This window comes from Aotus nancymaae, unplaced genomic scaffold (genome assembly GCF_030222135.1).
Source record: "Aotus nancymaae isolate 86718 unplaced genomic scaffold, 86718_ANA_hifiasm-v0.15.2.pri h1tg000015l_0, whole genome shotgun sequence".
NCBI lineage: Eukaryota > Metazoa > Chordata > Mammalia > Primates > Aotidae > Aotus > Aotus nancymaae.
Window position 1 is genome coordinate 2,639,480 of NW_026988426.1, and position 25,880 is coordinate 2,665,359.

The 25,880-nt window shown below is 41.1% G+C and overlaps 1 protein-coding gene across 3 annotated transcripts in view; it reads right to left on the reverse strand.

Annotated features, from left to right (window-relative positions):
• Positions 1-25,880, reverse strand: part of LMTK2 (lemur tyrosine kinase 2) — a 96,732-nt gene that overhangs the window by 52,491 nt on the left and 18,361 nt on the right. For 2 of the 3 annotated variants that reach the window (XM_064376440.1, XM_064376439.1), the window contains exons 1-4: positions 19,923-20,016; positions 14,941-15,068; positions 11,011-11,155; positions 3,027-3,100 (exon numbers count right to left, since the gene is read on the reverse strand). Coding sequence is in view for 1 of the 3 variants with exons in the window: in XM_064376438.1 (XP_064232508.1) it covers positions 3,027-3,100; positions 11,011-11,155; positions 14,941-15,068 (347 nt within the window). In the remaining 2 variants the exon portion in view is untranslated. Of the gene's footprint in view, positions 1-3,026; positions 3,101-11,010; positions 11,156-14,940; positions 15,069-19,922; positions 20,017-25,880 lie in introns of those variants that run through there. The other variant, XM_064376438.1, reaches the window with a different exon arrangement.

The following is a 25,880-nucleotide window of genomic DNA, read 5'->3' on the forward strand; positions in this document are numbered from 1 at the left end:
CTAACCATGACCAGACGCGCTGGCTCACACTTGTAATCCCAGCACTTTGGGAGGCCAAGTCGGGTGGATCATCAGGTCAAGAGTTCAAGACCAGCCTGGTTAACACAGTGAAACCCTGTCTCTACTAAAAATACAAAAATTAGCTGGGCATGGTGGCAGGTGCCTGTAATCCCAGCTACTTGGGAGGCTGAGGCAGGAGAATCGCCTGAACCCAAGAGGTGGACGTTGCAATGAGCCAAGATTAAGCCACTGCACTCCAGCCTGGGCGACAGAGCAAGACTCCATCTCAAAAACAAACAAACAAACAACAACAAAAAAAGAACTAGTCACAAGGGAAATGCTAAATACAAGAGGACAATGCCAAGGCATTCCAAAGTGCAATATTTAAAATGAAAATGCTAAAAAAGGTTTTTATTTAACTCTAGAGAATGATCAAAAAAGAGAATGATCAACACAAAAGATTTTCTTTTAAAATAGATTAATTTTAATGTCCTGAAAAGAGAGTAAAAACCTGAACAGAACTCAATGTGTTTACCAGAAATATAAGGACAGAAAAATGGAGAAAAAGAAATTCTGATAATTAACTAACTCATCCTCTCTTTTTTTTGAAACAGAGTCTTGCTCTGTCACCCAGTCTCCTGGAGCACAGTGGTACAAATATGGCTCACTGCAGCCTTTAACTCCTAGGCCCAGGTGGTCCTACTGACTCAGCCTCTTGTGTAGCTGGGACTACAGGCATGTGCCACCAGCCCAGCTAATTTTTTTTTAGAGATGAGGTCGTGCTATGTTGCCCAGGCTGGTCTCAAACTCCTGGTCTCAAGTGATCCTCCCCACTTCAGCCTCCCAAAGCGCTGGAATTACAGACGTGAGCCACCGCATCCGGCCTATTGCTTCTTTTTATGGTAAAACTACTCAAGAGAGTTATCTAAATGCTCTGTCTCCTCTTCCTCTCTTGAATCCATTCCAACCAAGGATGTGGCATCATCACCATTCCCCCCAAGCAGCTTCTTTCGAGGACACCAAGGAACTCACGCTGCTGAATCCTAATTCTCCCAGGCTTCATCTTAGTCCATGTGTAAGCTGCAGCATACTACAATTAATCTTCCTGGAGCTCTTCTTCACCTGACTTTGAGAAGCCTCCCGTCTCCTGGGCTTCTCTATCCTCACTGCTTCTCCTTGCCTGCACTGGCGTCTTTCCTGCTGCAGAGCCTCCCCTGGTTTCCACTTTGAAATTCTCCATGACTTCACCTACTCTCCTAGCTTTGAATTCACTCCATAGAGTGAGATCGCTTGGATTTTCATCTCTAGTCTGGAACCTTTCTCCTCAACTCTTGCTCTGCATTTCCAGTTCAGCTACTTGGTGCCTCCACTAAGTTGTCCAACAGCCGACTCCCATCTGACATAGCAAAGGTGAACCCCCGACTTCCTCCTCCAAGCCTGCCTCTCCTGCAGTGTCTGTTGTGTTTCAGTTGACAGCAACTCTGTTCTTTCAGTTAATCAGGCCCTAAGCAGTCAACCTGACTGCCTCTTCCTCCAGAGCCTATGTCTCACCCACCCTAAGTCTACACTGGTATGCTCTCATCCAAACATCTACCTCGAGTCCCACTGCTTCTCGCCGCCTCCACCGCTACCCTCCAGGTCCAAGCTGCCTGGACCTCTCCCTGGATGCCTACAGGAGCCTTCTAGCCCATCTCCTCCCTGCTTTCACCTTCCCCCTCTATGACTTCCAGAGTGATCCTTTTAAAAAGGTAACTCAATTACATCATGATCTCTCAGTGTGTTTCCCCATTTCACTCTGAGCAGCGCAGTCTCTAGGTACACACATATCCCACATCACCTACCTGCCCTATATTTCTCTGAGCTCACCTCCCACAACTGACTGCTGTGCGACCCTCCCAACTAGAAATCTAAGGCTTGTGAAGACGGGGTTTTGTTTGATCTCTCAAAGAATACTCCACACAGGTCAAGGTTTGACCCATCTTCCTCCACACCATACCCCTAGCACCATTAACAATGGCTGGTATGTAATAGGGTTTGCTGAATGGTGCAGAAGAGAACTTGTAGAGCTGGGAAGACATGAAAGCTACAGGCCTGACAGACAAGGCTGAAGGGAAGGAGAAGCAGCAGAAGATGGCTGCTTACTGGGAAGTGCATCCTCCCGCTGTAAGCACCCTGCTTCCGATGTAACCCCTACTCCATTAGGTACCTCTTGCAGAGAACCACTGCGGCACTGTGGAAATGACTGCAGGAGATTACTCCTTCTGAGCCATCTATGGTAAAAAGACCAACAAAGCACTATTACTACAGGCCACTTGACAGGGTATGAAAAGGACAGTTCTTCATGGTGGTCTTCATTGTAAGACTATATTTACAGTTCTAAAGTGGCTTAAGTGCTGTAAGAGGAAGGGATTAAAAAAACAATCTAACCTGAGGTGGATACAAAGCTGACACTGCTAAGATTCCAGGTCTCTTTTCCTTTCTTTCTTATGTCAACAATTTTAAAGGCCTTAGTTATGGTCAAAATGTTTGTGTCCTGTGTCCTCCCCAAATCCATTATGTTGAAACCTAATGACCACTGTGATGGAGAGGAGGAGGGCCTTTGGGAGGAAATGAAATTCGCATCCTTTCAAAAGAGGTTCCAGAGAGCTGCCCTGCCCCATCAACCACATGAGGACGAAGCAGGAAGGTGCCACCTTCACCTGATGCTGACTCAGCCAGCACCTCGATCTTAGACTTCCCAGTCTCCAGGATTGTGAGATATAAATTTCTGTTGTTTATAAGTCACCCAGTTTGTGATATTTTGTTATAACAGACTGAATGCACTAAGACAAACTTCCTAGAAAAGGCTCCACACACAATAAGGCTGAAGCTCATGCCTCTGTGCTGCCAGAGGGGCGATGGGGAAACTCATTTCGTACCACAGGGCCCACAGGGCAGGTGGAACGCCGCATGACATAATTCTTCATCAGCTCTACACTGTACACAGTATCTTTCAGAGGGAAACATGAAACTGAAGAAGATTTTACCTTTCCAAACCAGCCATTTCCAATTTCCTGTATGTAGTTCAGACTGTGGCGGGCAACTTGAGACTTCAATCCTTCTGTAGAGAAAAAAACATTAAAAATGAAATATAAGTATCTAACTAAAACAAAATAAATATTAAATATATAACCTATAAAGAATGAACACTAACATAAAGGCTGTGCAAGTAAAGGCAGGAATAAATACATAAAACATCTTTTTAAACAAACCATGCCAAAACAGTTTTAAGCTTTAAAACCAATAATGTTTTTTAATGATTTTCCTACCAATTCTTTAATACCTCGAATTGTTTTTTTCTGATCAAACTACTCGAATGTAATTACCAATCACCACACCAATGGCTTTTACTTAGTCCTTATTTTCACCTCTCTGAACAGTTCACCTAGACATAAGATTATCCCTCTGAAACTATTCTTAGTTTTTTAAAAAAGTTTTACTGAAATCAATATACAATACAGTCCACATATTTAAAGTATACACTTTCATATATTTTAGTATTTGTATGCACCTGTGAAACCATCACTAAAATAAAATACAGGACATCTTCATTACCCACAAAAGTCTTCTCACACCCCTTAGCAGTCCCTCCCACCTGTCCCCCATCTCTACACAACAATTCATGTGCTTTCTGCACTACAATTTGCATTTTCTAAAATGTTATGTAAACAGAATCATACACTATGTACTCTTTGTACATATCAATATCAATAAATATCAATTATTTTAAGATTCAATCAAGGTCTAGAGTGTAGAGTTTATTCTTATTTTTATCACAGAAGAATTTTCCACTGAATGAATATACCACAGTCTGTTTATTCATTCATAAGTAGATGGACATTTATGTCATTTACAGGTTGAGGCTCTGACAAAATCAAGGTGCTATAAATACATGCATGCAAATCTTTGTAGGGACAATTGCCTTCATTTCTCTTGAATAAATACCAAGGAGCGGAATGGTGAGATCACATGGGAGGTGTCTCTTTTACTTTTAAAGAAGCTGCCAACTGCTTCCTAAAGCATGAGTAGTGCATGAGGTTCCAGTTGTTCTGTCTCTTTGCCATCACTTGCTGCAGTCAGTCTTTTCCATTTTAGTCATTCTAAAGGGTATGCAATCTTATTTTAGTTTTAATTTTTAGTTCCCTAATGACTAATGATGTCAAGTCCCTTTTCATTTACTTATCTGCATCTGTATATCTTCTGAGGTGACAATATCTATGCAAATCTTTGCCTCATTTGTATTGGGCTGTTTCTTTCTTTTTTTCTTTTTTTTTTTTTTTTTGAGACAGAGTTTCGCTCTTGTTACCCAGGCTGGAGTGCAATGGCGCGATCTCGGCTCACCGCAACCTCCGCCTCCTGGGTTCAGGCAATTCTCCTGCCTCAGCCTCCTGAGTAGCTGGGATTACAGGCACGCGCCACCATGCCCAGTTAATTTTTTGTATTTTTAGTAGAGATGGAGTTTCACCATGTTGACCAGGATGGTCTCAATCTCTTGACCTCGTGATCCACCCGCCTTGGCCTCCCAAAGTGCTGGGATTACAGACGTGAGCCACCGCGCCCAGCCTGGACTGTTTCTTATTACTGAGTTTTGAAAGTTCTATCTTCTGAAACCAAGTCCTTTAACAAATAAATAATTTGCAAACGTTTTCTCCCAATCCATGGCTTGACTTTTCATTCTCTTGTCAAAAGAACAATGTTTGGAAGAACAATGTCTTCCAAAACACTTTAAACTTAAATTTTTTATTTTAATTTCCAAAAAGCTTTTACTTTTGATAAGGTCCAATGTATAAGTATTTCCTTTTGTGAATGATGCTTTTGGTGTCCTTTCTAACAAATCTTTGTCTAACTAAATATAAAGAGTTTCTTCTAAAAGTTTTATACTTTTAGGTTCTACATTTAGGTTTATGTGCATTTTGAGTTAATTTTTACATATGGTACAAGGCATCGATCAAAGTTCTCTTGCCTGTCAATGAATAGCCAATTGTTCTGGCACCATCCAACTGCACATCTATCGAATTAACTGACCAAAGAAAAGGGACAGCAGTGGAAAGGTGGAGCAGAGACACCTCCTCTGGTGGCTGTCTCTTTCAAGAAACACTAAGAGACTTTTTTTAAACTGCCAGTGTTAACCTTATAAAAACTCCAGAAGACGATTAAAGGTATTCAGCAACTAAAGCAAACCAGGAGAAAGTCCACTGACACAGGACAGAATATCTTTGTGGCTTTAACTTACCCTACTTCCCCAGTCTCCCTTAAAGTTTGTGGCTTTAACTTACCCTACTTCCCCAGTCTCCCTCCTCAGTGTAGCCAGTCTTAAAGATGACTTGTATTCCCAGGTGGGTATCAGGATCCAGGGGGAGCACAGTGGGCCTTATTCCCAAGGAACTAAGTTTACCTTGACCTAACTGGGGTTGCCCTGAAGGACTGCCACAAGTGCTTCTCTTTGTTTCACATAACTCACAATTCTATGAGGATGGAGTGGTCACATATTCCTCAAAAACAACAAAAGGCAAATGAGAACAAGCTACTGCCATCTACGGCAAAAACTAACAGTTGAGGCCAACAGTACACAAGCGGAAAGCTTTGGCAGAAAAGCTGGGGAGTAAGATTTTGCGGGAGAAGGAGGCTTTGGAAAGCTCCTGTGTAGATGAGAACCTAGATAGCCATGTGCATGCTCAGGGCAGGATGTGTGCTCAGAAAGGCTGGGGAAGAACACAGGCTTTCAGCTGGGGCTGGTCTTCAGGCCCAACAAAAGAAGGAAGTGAAGGCTAAGGAAGAGTTGTAAATGGCCTGGCTAGGTGTTTGTTGAAGGAGTGCCCTAGCAGAGCAAATCTGCAAAAACCTAGAGAATATTTTTTATTTTCTTTCTTTTCTACTATTTCTCTTTTGCACCTATTATTCAAAATGTCCAGTTTTCAACAAAAATTATGAAACATGGAAAGAAATAAAAATGTGGCCCATTCACAGGTAAAAACGAATGAACAGAAACTATCAGTGAGAAAATGGACATTAGACTAATTATTAGACAAGACGTTATTTTTTTAAATTAATATTTTTTCTTTTCTTTTTTTTTTGAGGCAGAGTCTTGCCCTGTCACCCAGGCTGGGGTGCAGTGGTGCTATCTTGGCTCACTGCAACCTTAGCCTGCCAGGCTCAAGCGATTCTCCTGCCTCAGCCTCCCAAGTAACCGGGACTATAGGTAAGTGCCATCATGCCTGCATTATTGGTGTCTAGCTCCTCTTTTTATTTGCTATACAATTTAAAATATGAATGCATTAAAAAATTATAACTGTGTTAATAGGCACAAAATGTATAAAGATGTAATTTGTGACAAGAACATAAAGGGATGGGACTGAGCTGTATAGAAGCAGATTTTGTGTGCTGTTGAAACTAAGCTGCTATCAATTCAAAAGTATTACCAATTTGGGATGTTAATTGTAATCACTGTAATCACTAAGAAAACGTCTAAAAATATAATCCAAAGGGAAAGAGAAGGGAATCAAAATGGCACATCAAAAAAATAATTCCTTAATTACAACCATTACAGATTATTTTGTTCCTTCTCTACTGCCGCTGGTTCACTTGACTGGACTTAAAAAACAACAACAACAACAACAACAAAAAACCCTATCAGAATCCCAATGGCCTGTTTTACAGAAATAGGAAGGCTGATCCTTACACTTAGTTGGAATTGTAAGGAATCTCAAATAGGCAAAAAAAATTTGAAAAAGAAAAAGAAGACTCTCACACATCTTCGTTTCAAAACTTACTATAAAACAAAAGCTACAGTAAACAAAATGGTGTGGCACCTGCATAGGGATAGACATACAGATCAATGGGATACAGCCAAGAGTCCAAAATAAACCCAAACAAATATGGTAAACTGATTTTCAAAACGGGTGGCAAGACAATTCAACAGGAAAAGAGCAGTCTCTGAAACACCATTAACTGAGACAACTGGATATCCACATATAAAAGAACTAAGGCGGATCCCAATCTCACACCATATAAAAGAATTAATTCAAAATGGATCAAAGAGCAAGAGCTAAAACTAAAAAACTCATAGAAGACAACATAGGGAGAAATCTTCATGACCAGGGATTTGGCAATAGTTTCTTAAATATGCACAAGCAACAAAAGTAAAAAACAGATAAACTAGACTTCTTCAAAATTAAAATGGAAAACTTTTATGCATCAAAGGACACTATCAAGGGAATGAAAGAGAACATACAGAATTTGAGAAAATATTTACAGTTCATGTTATTATGACATTATTATGATTAAAAGAGTGGTACTGGGACAAGAAATACACAAATTAATGACAGAGAATAGAAAGCCTAAAATAGACCCACACACATACGGAGGTAGAGAGAAAAGGAAGGATCAGTGAATGAATGAAGCTGAAAAACCATAGCAATCTATAAGGAAAGCTGAAGTTGGATTCCTTCTAACACCATCCTCAAAAATCAACTCAAGATGTGTTTTAGATCTAAATGTCAAAGCAAAAGCTTAAAATATTTTTTAAAAGGTATTATTTTGATCACAGAATAAGAATTTCTAAAGACCACAAAAAGTCCTGACTCTAAAAAGGACTTAAATTTCAAACTCTAAAAAAAACTATAAAATTTACTATATTAAAATTAGGAACCCTGTTCATCAAAAAATCCTTTTTTGTATATGTGTGATTGATTTTTTTTTCAGTGTACCATTTTGATTCTCTCTTCATTTCCTTTTCTGCAAATTTTTTAGTGGTTACCATGGAGATTATAGTTAACATCCTAAATTTATAACAATCTAGTTAGAATTGATTCCAATTTAGCTTCAAAAGCAATGGCATTTACCATTAGATACCCAACTGGCAGGAATATAAATTAGTACAACTCCTGCAGAGGGTAAGCTGGCAAGACCCATCAAAATTATAAACACATGCATTCTTTGACCCACTTTAAAAAATGTATTCTACAGATACCAGTACAACAACCACCTGCAAAATACCACAGATACAAGCTTTATTTGTTTCTGCATAAGATTAAAAACAAGCCAAATATCCATCAACAGGGGGCTGTTTAAATAAACTGTGCTAAAGCCATAAAATTTACATAGTACGAACCTAGAAGCAAAAATACATTCACTTTAATGATATGGAAAGATCTCCAAGGTACATTGGTTAAGTGAAAAAAAAGCAAGATGCAGAATAATGAATTTACCATGACACCTTTGAGTAAAAAAAAAGGCTAGGGGACTATGCATGTGTGTGGGTGGGGGTATAGACATATCTACCTACCTTCCTCTAAATTTTGCTGTGAACCTCAAACTTCTCTATAAAAAGTCTTTAAAAAAACAAAAAAATTAAAAATTAAAGTAAATGTAAATAGGAGTGAGGGGAGATACCAACATCAACAAATATTAGAAAGATATATGAAAAAACAAGAGCCAAAAGTGCAGCTGTTACCTAGGGAAGCCAGCGGTGGAAAACAGATCAGATTCAAATGCCACAGAGAAACTTTTCAGTAGATATACGTTTTTAATGTTACGGTTTTTGAACCAAGTGAATATACTATCTATGCAAAAAATAAAATAAATTTTAAAAATAGAAAAAAAGAAAAAACCTGGTAGAACTTGTAGACTTTCTTGTGAGTATGTGGCATATCTTTTTCATGTAATATATCACAAATATCTTTCATAGTCAAATATAGTTCACCTTGATCCTTTTATAGGAACACATAAATCTCCATTGTATCGATTTACTATAATTTAGCAAAGCACATATTGACAGACATTTAATCTGTTTCCATCTCACCCTGCCAAACAACACTGCAATAAATTCCTTTGTACACACATATTTGCACACTTACCCAATTAGTTCCTAAAGACAAATTACTAAAAGTGGAATTGCTGGATCAAGAGCAAACATGTCTCATATTTTGATACTTGTTGCCAGACTGCCCCTCCAGAAAGAACATCTTCAGCAATTTAGAGCTGCACTGATCATAGTGGATGACAGTGCCAGTGACTCTCCACATGCTCACCAATCACTAACTGCTGTCATTTCTTCTGTCTTTACTTATCTGCTATCAGCTTAAGTCTGCTTTCTTTAATTAATAACAAGGTTACTATGTTTATTGGCCATTTGAGTTTCTCCTTTCAGGTCCTCAGATTATTTATTCCAGTAGCGTGTTACTTTTTCTCACACATTTGTTTGTACTCTTGATATGTAACTGTTTTTAATCCTGTTTGTAGTTTACAAGTATTTTTTTGTGACTCTGTCAATTTGTGTGTGGTGTCTTTTTCTATACAGAATATTTCATTTTGTAAATCAGATTTGGCAATATGTTCCTTTATGGATTCTGGATTTGGTGCATGCTTGGAAAGGCCTCTCATATCCCAAGATGATAAAAATATTCTGAGTATTCTATGCAGAGAAATTTAAAATAATTTCTTCCTTTGAAGAGGAATATTAGGGTACAGGGCTTCAGTAAAACAGAAAGGGGTGTGTATATAAACAAAATTACAATGGCTGCCCAGGTCACCATGATTTCTCTCCTGCCCGCATCTGACTGTGCTCCCATCCATCCCCAGTAGATCCTGAAGATAAACTGTCAGTCTGTCCCCACCTTCCTGCCCAGTGATGGCTCTGCATCCTGTGACTCAGTTGAAGCCAACCAGAATGTCCCTCCAAAGGGTTTTCTTTCTGGTCCAAAGAAAGAGAGAAAGAAGCTCCTTTCCTCTGTGGTTATAAAACTACAAGGGAATGGGCGTGGAGCTGCTGGCAGTCAACCTTCCTACTGAGCAGAGAAGCTGCCTGAGAGATTCAGCAGATACGAAAAGAGAAGAGAAAATCAGAAATGAATTAAAATGCTGATGGTGTTCCAGGCCCTGGTTCTAGCTGTCTCCAAGGTCAGCTGAACCCCTGCCCTTCCTGTGGTCAGGATCTATGTGTTGGAAAATTCCCTTTCCCACTTAGGCTGATCTGAGTTAGAACTCTGTTACTTGAAATTAATCCATGGGTTATAGACTATGGGCCTGTAAAAGCTTGGAGAAGTCTCTCAAGGTTTTTTTTAAGTACAAAGGAAAGCAAATTATCAAATAGGCAAGGATAAAATATTTTGATTTATAGTAGGCACACTTAAGTTATCTCAAGAATATGTTAGACCTCCTTTTAAACTTCATTATTTTGGTTGGAGTAGGATATTGTTATTCACAGAAATTAAAGCTAAAAACTACAGGAGTTTTTTTTTTTTTTTTAGTGTTGGAAAATTTATAAATATTAAATATACCTTACTTTACAAATATTTAAATGGAATGCACCAGCTATGTCACGTTCCATCTGGCTCTTACTTGTAGTCGTGCCTGTCTGCAATGGTGTCATCAGTTTGGGGGTTTATTCTGCCCTAAGTAGAGCCCACAGTGTGTGTCACACCAGAAAAGGTGGTCCTAGAACCTACAGACTTACACAGTCTTCTTGTGGCAATCTCAGAAAACCCTACTTCTTGAACCACTAGCTACATTCTATTTTTTAACAAGACATCAATTAACATAGAATCAAACCTCTATCTGAAGGTTAGAAAAGTCAATCTGATTAACTTATCCAAGCGTTCCTCTCCTCCCCAAATGCAAGGTATCCCAGTGGAAGCCAGCAAAGTCCTACTCAGCAAGGTGAGCTGTGGCCTGAACTAGCAGAGAAACCAGCTCCAGAACAGAGCCCAGGAGTTTTGTCAAGGTGTTCAATGTCAATGCATCAAGGAGATCCATTTTCTTTTCATACTAGACCCAGGGTCCAGAAAGGAGAAGACAAAGCTATTGCAGGAATGCAATGGGCCTGACCACTAGAACTCAGCTTCACTGGGAGCAGAAGGAAGAGAAACAAACCAAAGAGAAGATGGGCAGTGCCGTTTTTATGACAGCAAGGCTCCTATACTCACATCTCAGAAATAATTCATGAAAACATGGCATTAGGTTGTACAGTCTTACCTACAGAAGGCTGGAATTGTGAGGGAGCTGGTAGTGAAATATTTGGTACTGAAAGTGTGAAGACCTCTGCTGGGGACTGAACAGAGGGAGTATCTTCTGCTGGTGGTGTGAAATCTATCTCATCATCAAAATTATCTTCAAATTCCTAAAATGAAAGAAAGCAAGCATTCAAAACCACTGGCTACACTTAGAATAGGAACATATTTATGCACTCATTTGAAACTTGCTGCCACAATTTTTTTTTCCTATTTGTACTTAATGTCAAGTAAAAAGCACATGTAATTGTGTTCTCTGACTCCAAACAGCAGAATACATAAGACAGGAAAATAAATTATACATATTTTATGTAATTTTTTAAACTGATAGTTTGAAGTTAAATGCAATGGAATTTACATGAACATACTCTTTTAGGCTTAAAATTTTATTTTATTTTATTTTTTTGAGACAAGGATTTGCTCTGTTGCCCAGGCTGGAGCACAGTGGCACAATCATGGCTCACTGCAGCCTGGACCTCTAGGGCCCAAGCAAGCCTCCTACCTCAGCCTCCTCAGTAGCTGGGCCCATAGGCACCCACCACCACGCCCAGTTAATTTTTTGATTTTTTTCTGTAGAAGTGGAGTCTCCCTATGTTGCCCAGGCTGGTCTCAAACTCCTGAGCTCAAACAAACCTCCCACCTCAGTCTCCCGAAGTGTTAGGATTACAGGTATGAGCCACCGTGCCTGGTCAAGCAATTCTTTTAAAATTATTATGTACTTTCATGACATGATTCTTTGCATACTGAATCAAAAAAAATCATTTTTAAGTTGTATATGCATTTCTAATTGAAATGTGATTTCTATCAAAATAAATGTTAAGACTCAGAAAAGATATTAAGTGGGTCCTATTTCTCTGAAAAGAGTGACAATGGAAACGTTACTAAATTAGCTAGAAAAATCATCATGATCCGAATCACAAAGGTCACTAAAAAACTGTGCAGTGCATAAGTGTAATTAACTTAAGCACGTCTGGCTTTCCAAAGATGAAAACTTTACAACTGAGGATGTGGCAGGCACAGTGGCTCACGCTGTAATCCCAGCACTCTGGGAGGCTAAGGCAGGTGGATCATTTGAGCCCAAGAGCTCTAGACCAGCCCTGGGCAACACGGCAAGTCCTTGTTTCTACAAATAATAATTTTAAAAAATTTGCCAGGCATGGAGGCATGGAACTACTAGAGTAGTCCCAGTTACTCGGGAGGCTGAGGGGGAAAGATTGCTTAAGCCTAGGAGGTCAAGGCTGGATGACAGAGCAAGACCCTGTCTCAACAAACAACAACAACAACAACAACAACAAAAAAGAGGATGCACCTATAAAGCTGTGGAAACCTTTTAAACGACGTTTGCCGGGAAGCTATCGCAACTCTTCCTGTCACCATTCTGGTGAACCAGTATACCTTGATGTCCAAGTTAATTTACCATAGACACGGCCGATTATCAAGTCATTCATCAAGTCATCTGTTCAGATAATTAACATGTTACCTCTCCAGGCACCATAACAGAAGCTGGGAACAGATCAGTGAACAAGACTGTTCTGCACTGAATGGTCTACAAACATCTTTCTTTTCATTTTTCTTTTCTACCATCTCTCCTTAGCCCCCATCCAATACAAGAAAGAAACTAAGTTATAATGGTAGATTTCTCTAACACTTATGTTTCCACATGCATGTGAGAAGACATTATTCTCATATATGTTCTCCAATGGATTAAAGGACATTACTGCTATTTGTATTGACAGAGTTGGGAGCAAGAAAAATGAGGTACTGTCACTTCAATCTGTGAGGGTATTTTTGAACAGAGGAAATTCGTTAATTTTCCTTTTGGATATTCCTAAATAGATTCCTAAATGATTCTGTCCATCACTCCTACCTTCAAATACTGCCATTCAAAATTTGGCAGCAGCATGACATACCATTAGATATACCAACAGATGATTCTAAAGATTCAGACAGGTAATGCAGCATAAATATAAGAAAAATGGCCAGGCACAGTGGCTCACGCCTGTAATCCTAGCACTTTGGGAGGCAGAGACGGGAAAAGCACTTGAGCTCAGGAATTCAAGACCAGCCTGGGCAACACAGTGAAACCCTGTCTCTACAAAATATACAAAAATTAGCCTGGCACAATGGCATATGCCTACAGTAAACTTAGCTACTGGCAAGGCTAAGGTGGGAGGATTGCCTGAGCCTGGGAGGTTGAGGCTACAGTAAAGTGTGATCGTGCCACTGCACTCCAGCCTGGGTGACAGTGAGATACCCTGTCTGAAAAAAGAAAAGAAGAAAAATGAGATAAGCCTGGGTCACTTTTAAAGTTATGCCACTGGCTATCTGGATGAACGTGGGCAAGCCACCTGTGTTACCAGACTGTAGCTTCCTGGTCTGCAAAATGACTTCCACAGACCAACAGCTGTAAAACTGCACATCTATAAATCTAGAGAAAATCAGCAAACCACAGATGGAAATAACGCTTATGCAGTCACACAGACTCTAGAGCTGGAGAGTCCTCTAACACACTGCGGCCCCTGCACCAGCATCGCCAGGGAAAGCTTGGTAACAATACAGATTCCCGGCTCTCACAGTGAACTCCTGGCATTCAATCCTGAGATTCAAAAAGCTTCGCATGATCTAAGGCAAGAATAAGGCATCATGAAATGTGAGACGGGGACTAGATTTCGGTATCAGCAACACTGATCAGGCTTTATCTTTGTCCTGAAATGGCCAGGTTTCTGTGCAAAGTCCCTCAGCAAGACTCACAGGCAAGCGCCACAAACTATCTACCTACAATTGTGCCCCTATGTTAGTGCATCAGCAGCTGCCCACAGCAGTGTCTGTGGAGGTTCTAAGGCATAGTTACTGATGTTGTGAGTAAAACTCTACAGGTCTGGAGCAAAATCTTCTAAAGGGACTGATCTACATTAGTCTTTTCCAACTGCTCTCCTGCGTTCTCAGCCTTCTGTGTGTATATGGCCAGTGCTGACCCAAGAAAACAGCACATCTCTGTGTCCCCAGGGCTACCAGAAGGCTCGTGATAAAGACAGCACATAAAAACAGCTATGAGGTTCTAAAGACCAGGGCAACATGTCCAGGGAAAACAAGGCTTTAGCCAGGAGACGACCTTCTTTTTCCCCCAGTTTGAACCACTGGCCCTCCAGACTCCTGAGCCAGCCCTGTGCAGTCAGCGGAGCTCGACATTAAGAATCATTTTCTCTGCACGCTGTATTCCTTATAACAAGTATTTACAGAGCCCGAATGCACTCCAGCAGGCATGCAGTAAGTTCCAGAGGCTTTCCCGGCTGGTTCACTGGTAGACTCTACTGTCTGCTGCTACAACCAGATCTTCTCTATTACCCTTCCTGGCCAGGACTTTACAATCCGCAGCCTTCTCCTCCCTTCTTCTTTCACAAAACACACTGGGGGATCCCTTTGCCTCAGTAATCTCAATGACCACAAATTTACCAGCCTATAGAAGTTTGGGCGTGGAGGGGAACAACCAACCTGCTCTTCCTCATAGGCCTTATGGAGAGTGAATTCAATCATCACATTCCACTCCTCACTCAGCAAAAACCTAAACTTACCACAGGCAAGTGGTTACTGTCAATGATGGAGGCACAGCAAACTACAGCTGGTGCACCAAATCCAGACCTCCTATTTGTGCAAAGAAAATCTTACTGGCACAAAGCCAAGACCATTTTTTAACAGTGTCTGTCCTGGCAGAGATGAGCTGCTGTTTTGGAAACTGTATGGCTAACAATATTTACTATTCACTAAGGCAGAAAATATTTACTATTTAGCCATCAGAAGAAAAAAATCTGATCTCTGCTCCCAAAGGACTGATACCTAGTTATTCTACTGAAAAACATATCAGACCATTTTAAATGTTCCTACCCTCTGTGCTCACCTTAAAGTCTATTTCTGGGTCCTTACAGCAGGATACACAGTTTGCAATTAACACTATTAATATTATTAAACTGCACACACACAGGATCACGAAAAATGAGGAAACTTCTGCAGCAGGTGGTGTCTCCCCTGAAAAGAGAGATAAATAATATTAAAAACATGTACATTCCAAAATAAACTTTAAGTAGTGAATCAATAAATTCTCCTCTACATACAAATGGGTGCGTGGGATAATAAAATAATGCTTGAGATAAAGCTGATGATCCATCCAGGATAAGAAGTTGTTGTTTCCTTTGAAATAAATTAGATTTACAGTGGAGTTAGAGAGACAATACAGAGAGTTCACACACACCCTTCGCCCAGCTTCCACTAATGTTAACATCATACAGTACCACGGTACACTGATCAAAACTAGGATAGTAATGCTGGTAACAATGAGATGAACTGGACTTCAGGCTTTACTCAGATTTTACTGTTTTCTCACTGAAGTCGTTTTTCCTTTTCAGGATTCACTCCAAGGTACCAATGTTGCATTTAATCACCACGTGACCCTCATCTCCTCCAGTCTGACAGTTTCTCATCTTCCCTTGTGTTTCTTAACATTGATACTTTTGAAGAGTGCTGGTCAGTCACTTTGCAGAATGTCTCTCAATCTGGGTGGCCCAATGTCTTCTCAGGATTAGACCAAGGTTGTGGCTGCCTGGGAAGGAGCTAGAGAATTCTAGGGGGGTGAACTGTCCTGCTTGCACAGCAGGGCACATGGCCTACTCCTGGTGAGGTGACCTTTGATTCTGTGGGCCAGGTGGCTCCCACTAGGCGTCACCAAACCACTGCAGGCCCACCTTTCCCTTATCATACTCTATTCCTCGAGAGCAGTGCTGGCCCACAGGGAAGGGAAGTAAGCTGGAGGGATGAGTGCTAGAGTCTGTAGACACAGCTTACAAACCCTCCAGTAATTAGTAATATGGGAGGAAGAAACTTTGAGGGTGATGCAACTACCCTGTTTCTCCTTCAGGTCTTGCGCACCAGTTTTTTGCATTTGTCAGTGCATCTTGCCTACAGCAATTAATACTGTGATGTCTGGAAGGTGATTTTCTATTTCCCTTGTTTCTTCTACACTTGTTATTTAGAATTTGGTAAGGAAGATTGGTCACCTCTCCTCCCCTTATTTATTTTATTCAGTCATGTATACACTTATGGACTCATGGATGTTTATTCTCTGGGCTGTAATCCAAAGCCATCATCATATATTTTATGGCTCAAATGGTTCCATCCTTGTCCACTGGGAGCTCTGTCAAGGTGACCACTGGATCTTTTTGGTACACCCCATCCTTCCCTTTGTCTCCAACTTTTCCTTACTTCTGGGCACTACAGGAAGCTCCAGCCTCCTCATATTTTCCCTACTCTGCTTGAGGACCAGCCAGTGCTCCAAGGAGCCCTGGTCATAACAAGCACCGAGGGATGTGGTCTGCAGACTACAGCCTGCGTGCAGCCCGCTGTTGCATGGGGGACCTCTCCTGACTCCTCAGAGAAGAATGATTTCTGTATCTTTAAGAGGCTATTAAAAAAAAAAAAAAAAAAGAATATGTCAAGGATATTGCCTGTGAGCCACAAAGCCTAAAATATTTTACCGCCTAGCCTTTTCCCATCCCTAACTAGAGCCTAAAGATTTTTACATCTTATTTTTAGCAAGTTCTTCATTATCCGGAAAACATCTTATTCAACTAGGGTAGTTGAGAACCTTTTCTTTGTTAGAGCAAACTGTTAAAGTCTCAGCTACTGGAGTTTTACTGAGAAATAAACTTTTCCTTAAAATCCTCATCTATGGCAGGCAGTGAGCATGCCTGTAATCTCAGCACTCTGGGAGGCAAAAGTGGGATGATCGCTTGAGGAGTTAAAAGACCAGCCTGGGCAACAAAATGAAACTCCATCTCTACAAAAAATAAAAATAAAAATTAGCTGGGAGTGGTGGCACGTGCCTGAAGTCCCAGCTACTCACGAGCCTTAGGTGGGAGGACGGCTTGAGCCCAGGAGGAGGAGGCTGCAGTGAGCTGTGAGCACATCACTGCACTCCAGTCTGGGTGACAGAGCAAGATTCTGTCTCAAAACATAAAAATAAATCCTCATCTATGGCTAAGTAAGTGTTCAAATGCACCAAAAGGAAGGCAGAGAGATAAATTAACAAGGCTACTTTTTTCTTAAATGAAGCTAGGGTACTTGAAGAAAAGAAAAACTAACCCAAACTCCTAGGGGAACAAAACACATTCTTGAATCTGAAACAAGCTTCAGTGAAGATCGGGGAAGTCTAAAATGAACTGCAAACAGAACTAAGTTATTTCTCAATAACAAAAGGTCCCTTTGTGAAAGCAACGCTGAAACACCATTGTTACAAGCAGGCTCAGTCTGTGCTTAAGAATAATATAGTTAACCAAGGGGTGTAGAGAATCTCCAAGTTCTCAATCAACAAAGTCTAAAACAGAGGAAAGCCCATACATTTACCACAGGAGGTAACTTGGTGCTTCTTCTCAAAACTAATCTGGAGGAAGTCAGCTTTCACTGAGAAAAAGAATTCCCTAACTACAGACACACTTGTGTCCATTTGGAAAACCTAAACTAAGTGAGAAGCTTGAGCCACTGAGAGACAGTTCTTATGACTGAAGACCAAGAGAGACGATTTTCTTCTCTCCCTCCTTGCAGTGAGCTGTCCACTCATCCAGACAAGTAAAGCCTGTGCTTCTTCCCTGGAATTTCTTCTTCTTTTTTTTTTTTTTCTATTAAGAGATGGGGGTCTCACTATGCTTTCCAGGCTGGTCTCGAACTCCTGGGATCAAGCGAGCCTCCCAATTCAGCCTCCCAAAGTGCTGAGATTGCAGGCATGAGCCACCACGCCAGACCACTGGGATTAATTCTGAAGAACTGTGCTTCACTCCCGATTCATATAATAAAAATCAAATTTGACTCCTGAGGATTATATAGCAAAGCGCTTTCACATACATTTTTTTAAAATTGATTTTTTAAGATGCATCTGGATTGTACGGGAGAATAAAAAGAAAAAATCATACGTAGTTTGTCCACTGCATCTCTGATCACACTTCAAACCAAATTAGTTTTAACTGGCAGCATTTCTTCTTTTTAATGGTACAAAAATAAGGGTGTGACTTATCATCAACCTCATCTGACATTTGATAAAATACAGTATTACTTCATTTGGTCATCACAACACCTTTGAGGTAATACGACCAGCTCCACATCACAGATGAAGACACTGATATGTCCATGAACCCAGGTGGGACAGTGTCAGGCCAGCCTGAGTTTAGGTGTGCGGGGTGCAAGCTCTCTCTCTTTCCTTGAAACCCCACTATTCTGCCTCAACGTGGTTAACTATTAACACTTAAAAACAGCCCACTGTCCTTTGAACCCAAGTCTGTCACTAATTAGGGTAGTTCATACTTCTTCAAACTCTGCAAAGCTGATCTTGAATTCCTTTTTCCTCTCTTTCACTCAGAGTTTTTGTTTTGTTTTTCAATCATCACAAACTACCCATTTATTATAAAACTGGATAAGGACTGTATGAACGCCAGCCCAATTATATGATTCATGAAAATGTCCTCTGTGAGTCACTAGATAGGCATGAAGAGTCATAACCAGGTTAAGAACAATGAACTATGCCAAGCTTTGCCCTAGCTTTCTGCTGAACTTACTTCTGCTAGGGGCTGCAGAGGCACCTACTCTCCCTTACTTAGATTTCCTCAATGTGAACCACATCTATTCACCCTCAGTATCTAACTGTCCCATTAAAACTACTGCCTGAGAAATTTACTAGGTAGCTTCAAGTAGATATTTTTAGTTATTCCTTTTTAAAACTTTATAGTATTTTTCTTTTGATGAATCCAAAAGCACTGTGCTTAAAGAAAACTCTATTTAGCAATGAAAAAAAAAAAAGACTTCCATAAAATGAGGAAATCAAATATAGGCTGGAATGTGAGATGGGTTTGCAAAAACCACAAAGGGGAAGTAAATTCTAGACATGAGGAACCACAAATAAAATCCCCATACCACTGTGGTCAAACTAGAAACCAGGCCCTGACATGGTTCCTGACTACAGCCATTAAAACCCGATGAAGAAAGGCAGTTTTAACATTGCAGCCTACAGCACTGAGAAGTGCAGAAATCAAGCTAGTCGTCTACTAAAGAACATCAAGAACAGGTGTCGCCATACATTTAGGCAGCTTTTCCCATCACAAATTGAGAGCCAGCACAACTTGAGGTCTGGAGTACTACGTATGCTTCCCCCAAGACACTGATTTAAAAATACCCAGCATCTCTACAGCACATTCTGTGAGTTTTCATTTAATAGTTTTCATAGCATTTTAATAGCTATCTAGAACTTGATTTAATAGGCAGAAAACTTGAGAAACTCTACAAGGTAGGTACATATTATCTGTTTTAGAGACAGGTAATTTAGAGAATGCAATTCTCAGTAATGACTCAGAGTAAGGCAGGAATACCACCTATTAATTCAACCATTATAACTCCAGCCCAATTATCTGATTCATGATCTCTAGAACCTCAAATGAAACTGGACCCACATGTAATTAACTGATGAGTTGTCTGCGAAACCATTTTTGGATTCAATAAAAAAAATTCAAAGGCCACAGATAAAAAGAAATGATGATCAATGTCTAGATCCATTAGGGATTACAAAATGCTGGATATTCCAATGCTGGATATATCCAAATGCTGGATATACTTTTATAAAGAGAAATTTCCTCACACTTACTATTCGGTTACTCAGTAATTTAAGTCATAAGGAAAAGCCAGACTAGATACTTAAATCTTTCTCTTTACCAGTTTTTTAAAAATGAGTTGGTTCGCTAGCACCCTCTGGCAGTGAGCAGTTCAGAGAGCTGCTGTCACTGTTCTGTGATATTATGAGCTAATGGATTTAAAGCACCCATTGTGGTTGTTCTGATTGATACTCACATTGTCCTATCTTTGGCAAGCAGGGCCTCCAAAGGGGTTTGCTCCCAAGCCCTCCATCAGAGTCCCAGCAGGCCAGGGTGGAATTCTTGTTTCCTGGGATGTTCCAGGCTCATCTTTTATAGTTTTGTTTGAGACCTCCTATCAATCATTTCCCCAAAGAGCCTTGGTTTCTTTTAAAGTGAACTGCCAATGTAAAGACCTCAATTTCAGGAAGTAGAGCTGCTTACTCACTGCCGGTGTTACAACTACCTTAGCAAACAATTTGTCACAGTTTTGTAACACTGAACTTGGTACCCCTGTGGTCTAAGCCGTTTCCCTCTTGGGGTAACAGCAATGAGGAAACTATGGCCAGTAGGTGAAATCCCACCCATAGTTTTGTTTTTGTATGGCATGAAAGCTAAGAAATCCACGTTTTCAAATCGTTTTGATATCCAAAATAGTATTTTATGACACATCAAATTTACATCAATAGCTGATAACACAGAAACAAAGACATCATGTGTCTCCTGATGGAAAAACACATCACCACCTATGAAACGGTACTGCCTAAAACAAGCAAACAAAAACAGAATATCAAACCAAGCATCTAGATCCAAATGTCAATGTGTAGAAAACACCTTGAATAGTGAAACATGTTAAATATCACTGCAAGAATGTCGTCAGCAAAATAAAGGCTATGAAAAACACTTGGAGAGTAAAAACCTAGGAAATTGAAAAAAGGAAAGAGATCAAGAGATGGAGGGTGGCAAACATTAGGAGACTTAAAAGATCTACCCACCAATTCCAACATATGGATGTTATTTGAATCATGATTCAACCTATTTTAAAACTTAGGACATTTCAGGTTATCGAAAATCTGAACACTGAATGAATAACTGACCATATTAAGAAAATGCAATTCATTTCTCCTAGGAGTGATAATGGTCATGTGGTTATTTTTAAATGTAGTCCTTATCTTTTGGAGATAGTGACCTACTTAATGATGCCTGGAATTTGCTTCCAAACAGCACGAGGCGTAGAGGAAGTGGACGGAGGCAGCATAAAGAAAGATGGGCCGCAGCTAATTCAGGCTGGGTGGAAGCTGTGTGGGAATTCATTACAGTATCTATGTCTTGCATGCTTGAAGCTTTCATTTATTAAATAATTTTTCCCATGCATTAAATAGAAAGTTTAAATAAAAAAACAGATACCATAATTTATAATCCATATTCTTGTCTACTCTTGATAAAGGCATTCATGTGCTAGGGCTGCCATAACCAAGCATCACAAACTGAGTGACTCAAATGACCAAAATTTATTCTGTTTTGGAAGCTACAAGTCCAAGATCAAGGTGTCAGCAGGACTGGTTCCTTCTGAGGGCTGTGGTGGCAGTATCTATTCTAGACCTCTCCTTGCTTCTGGTAGCTCACTGCCTTTTCCTTAAGTCTCTTCCCAAAGTCTCTTCCCATCATCTCCCCTCTACATATGTCCATGTCCAAATTCCCCCTTCTTAAATATAAGGACAGCAGTCACTCTGGATTAGGGCCCACCCTCATGACTGCATTTTCACTTGATCGGCCCCATAAAGACCCTCTCTCCAAATAGGGTCACATTCTGAGGCACTGAGGTTAGGGTTTCCACGCATGAATTTGGGGGGTACACAATCCAACCCATCTCTAGGATAGATGTTTAAATGAAAACAAGAAAAACAAAAAAGAGCCAGAGACCAGTAGGTGTACCTGTCAACAGCAGTTGCCAGCAAGGATGGAAATGAAGTGGCTGGGGAACAACAGTCAGAGGTACTATATCCTTTCCTACTTGTTGAATTTTGTACACCAGGCTTCTCACCATCTTTAACCTAATGTCAAAACTCCTTAACAAGGCTTCAGCATCCATCATTGACTGGCTACTCCTGAGCTCTCCAACTCCGACTCCCATCACTCCTCTCCAGCTCTCTACTACAAGCTACAGTGACCTTCTCTCCATCCTTCCAGATGGATCTTCTGCCACTTCATTCTCATACCTTCCCCTACCCAGAGATGCCACCATGACACCACCCCGCCCAACTCATTCATCCCTGCCCACCAGAGCTCAACTCGAAAACCATTCTTGAGGCCCACGGATGGAGTACCTGCCTGTGCACCCCCAATTACCCTGCATCACCCCATGGAATCTGCCCATGTTGTAAATACCCATATGCCTTCCCTACTAGGCTGCATGATGAATGGTGTCACGGGCCGGGCTTGTATAATCCACCAATGACTCCCCAGAGCCTGGCCCAGTGCCTAGCATTCAGGTAGAAGTCGGGGGTAAGGAAAAAGAGAAAAAAGTGAGAGAGAGAGCAATGAAGGGGCATGAGCAAGTGAGGGAAAATAAGCAAGCAAGGGAATACAGGAAAGCTAACCATACAGGGGAAAAAAAAAAAACAAAAACAGAAAGAAACCATAACCAACCTACTGGATCCCAGAATAAACTTAAGGGCTAAGCACAGCAGCTCACGCCTGTAATCGCAGTGCTTTGGGAGGCTGAGGTAGGAGGATCACTTGAGTGCAGGAGTTCAAGACCAGCCTGGGCAACATAGTAAGACGTCATCTCTACAAAAAATGTGGAAAATTAGCCAGGCATGGTGGCACACACCTGTAGTGTGTACTTGGGAGGCTGAGGCAGGACGCTCACCTAAGCCCAGGAGGTCAAGGCTGAAGTAAGCTACAATCATATCACTGCACTCCAGCCTGGGCAACACAGTGAGGCTCTATCTCCAAACAAAACAAAAATGAATAAACTTATGGGCCATGTACGGCAACTCACACCTGTAATCCCAGTGCTTTGGGAGGCTGAGGCAGGTGAATTGCTTGAGCTCAGGAGTTCAAAACCAGCCTGGATCGCTACAAAAAAAATACAAAAAATTAGCTGGGCATGGTGGCATGAGCCTGTAGTCCCAGCTACTCAAGAGGCTGAGGTAGGAGGATGGCTTGAGCCTGGGATGCTGAGGCTGCAGTGGTCCATGATCGTGCCATTGCACTACAGCTTGGGTGACAGCCTGCATGACAGAATTAGACTCTCTCTCAAAAAAAATAATAAACTTATGTTTTCAGGGTCAAACAAATAAGATTATAAGAGAAGTACTCCTTCAATAATTTTACACTCTTACTTGGCACCGTTTTTCCACTATTTAGCATACACTGTATTGGGGTGGCAAACTGCTTATTCCCCAGCTCTCCAAGAACTCCCACAAACGTACCCACTTTCCTTCAGCTGCATAACTAAGGTATTTTATTAAAAAATACATTCTCTCAAAAAGTGGATTTCCTCCAATTTATGTTCTCTCTCAAAATGGGTGTTTATCCACACGTACCACATTCTTGCATAGCCTCATCTCCCTGGAAGCCATCAGAGCATTCTACTCAGTGCTAGCAAACCGAGACTCCAAAGGCACCCCCTTCCCCAGGGAGCCCCCAGAGGTGCAGGACTAAGAAGAAAGCCCCACACATGAGCAGAGCCACAGCCCTTGGACCTCTACACCAATATTCGTTTAGGAACAAAACAGGAATCTTAACTGATGCCATCTAAGATGTGATTTAAATGTGTTTTAGTCGGAACACTGTGTGTGTTAGTTTGCTAGGGCTGGTAAAACAAAATAATACAGACTGGGGCTTAAACAACAGAACTTGACTTTCTCATAGTTCTAGAGTCTAGAAGTCCAAGACCAGGTGTCGGCAGGGCTGGTTTCTCCTGAGGCCTCTCTCCTTGGCTGCGGACAGCCACCTTCTCCCTGCCTTCTCAAAGGTCTTTCTTCAGTGTGTATCCCTGGTGTCTCTGTGTGTATGTAAGTTTCCCCTTTTTAGAAGGACACCAGTCAGAATGGACTAGGGCCCGCCCTTAGGGCTTCATCTTAACTTATTCACCTATTTAAAAGCCCTATCTCGGCCGGGTGCTCACGCCTATAATCCCAGCACTTTGGGAGGCTGAGGTGGGTGGATCATGAGGTCAAGAGATTGAGACCATCCTGGTCAACAAGGTGAAACCCCGTCTCTACTAAAAAATACAAAAATTAGCTGGGCATGGTGGCGCAAGCCTGTAGTCCCAGCTACTCGGGAAGCTGAGGCAGTAGAATTGCTTGAACCCGGGAGGCGGAGGTTGTGGTAAGCCGAGATCGTGCCATTGCACTCCAGCCTGGGTAACAAGAGCGGAACTCCGTCTCAAAAAAATAAATAAATAAAAAATAAAAGCCCTATCTCCAAATACAGTCACAGCCTGAGGTACCTGGAGCAGTACAACTCAGTCCTTAGCACTGTGTCAATTTACTCATCTTTTCACCCTTTTAAGTTTTTATTTTTAAGGGTAAAAATAGGTGTATATATTTATGGCATATGTGTGACGCTTTGATACAGGGATATGAAGTGTAATAACCACATCAGGGTATTTGGGGTATCCGCCACCTCAAGCATCGATCATTTCTTTGTGTTAGGAACACTCCAATTCCACTCCTTTAGTTTTCTTAACATATGCAATTAATTGGTCAATGTATTAATTGAAGAAAGCCAGTACCCCTGGCAGGATCCATCCTTGACAGCACAGGCATGAGAGGGAGGGCATCCTGCCTTCTCACTGGGAAAGCAAGTGTACAGCAAGGCTCAGGTCCTCACACATCTCACCTGTTTTCTGTTTTGCCCAGACCCTCTCACCTCAGGAATTTGCGTAACAGAATTCTGTGCCCACTTAAAAGTTAACAATGGTGGCTACTTAGACAAAGAAAACTCATAGAACTGAGGGAAGCTCAGGGCTCCAACCTTCCAAATGGTCCACATAAAGCCCATCTCTAAGACACATCATTTGGGCCTTTTTCTCTTAGCACGTTAGGACCTCTACATCTGCCTTCCTCTTCCAACACCCTGACAAGTAGCACTGCAGCCCAGAGACTTAATAAAATGAATCATCATCACACTACTTGGGGAAAAAAATGTGAACAATCAATTATTGCAGATCACACATTTTTATTTAACACCTGAAACTTACAAACCTATCTATCATCAAGGTTTCCTGTACACAGAATTTTAAGTCACAAAATGTTTTCCTTGCCATAATGTAACAATACATCTATTTATAAGAACATTAAATAACCTAGAATCTCCCTAAGGTATTCTAATATTGGAAAGGAAACGGGAAATGAAGCATGGCACTAAAAATACTCAACTACACAGAACAGAAAATAATGCACTGATGATCCAGTTGATGAATCAGAGATTCCACAAAGACCCCTAAGACTGAATATCAACAGCCTAGAAAAACAGATCGCACTGTGTGCTCATCACAGACAGGGAAGTGTTCTTCTTGCTCAAAAGTGATTTTCAAGGTCAGCCAGCCCAACTGCTCTCTCACACTTGCAGAAAGGTTATATAATTTGAGTGCTAATTAAATACCTGTGAATGAGATTCATTTTATACAAAGCTGCTGGTTTCTCTCAGCCTATTCCACTAAAATTTGTTATCAAAGAGTCATTTCATTCCTGTTTTAAAACACTAACTAGGATGGAGACTATCACAGAAAAGCTCATCTAAGGCAGCACGGTGTGGCCAAAAGAATGTCGGGCTTAAACGACTTCTGCGGGACCACTGGGCCTCCACACCCCAAGAAGTGATGGGCTGGATATTCCATGAACTGGAGTCTCAGTTAAGCTGTTGATCTAGCTAAGTTGTGGAGTCATCCACAGTGCTTCCACATTTGTAACAGCTTTGAACAGTGGTTCCACAGTCCACTGTGAACAGGAAGCATCTAGTCCTGGAAGGAGAGACGCACAGCCAGGTTCCCAGGGCTGCACCCCCACAACTATCCCTTCAGTGCACCACCAACGTCTAGGGGAAGGATATTCTGTTTTGCCACACAACTTCCCATGGAAATCTACAGAGATGTGCGGCCAAGTCACTGGCAGTACTAGATTCGCAACCCTTAGCCAATCCTACTTCCGTACAACACAGCTCA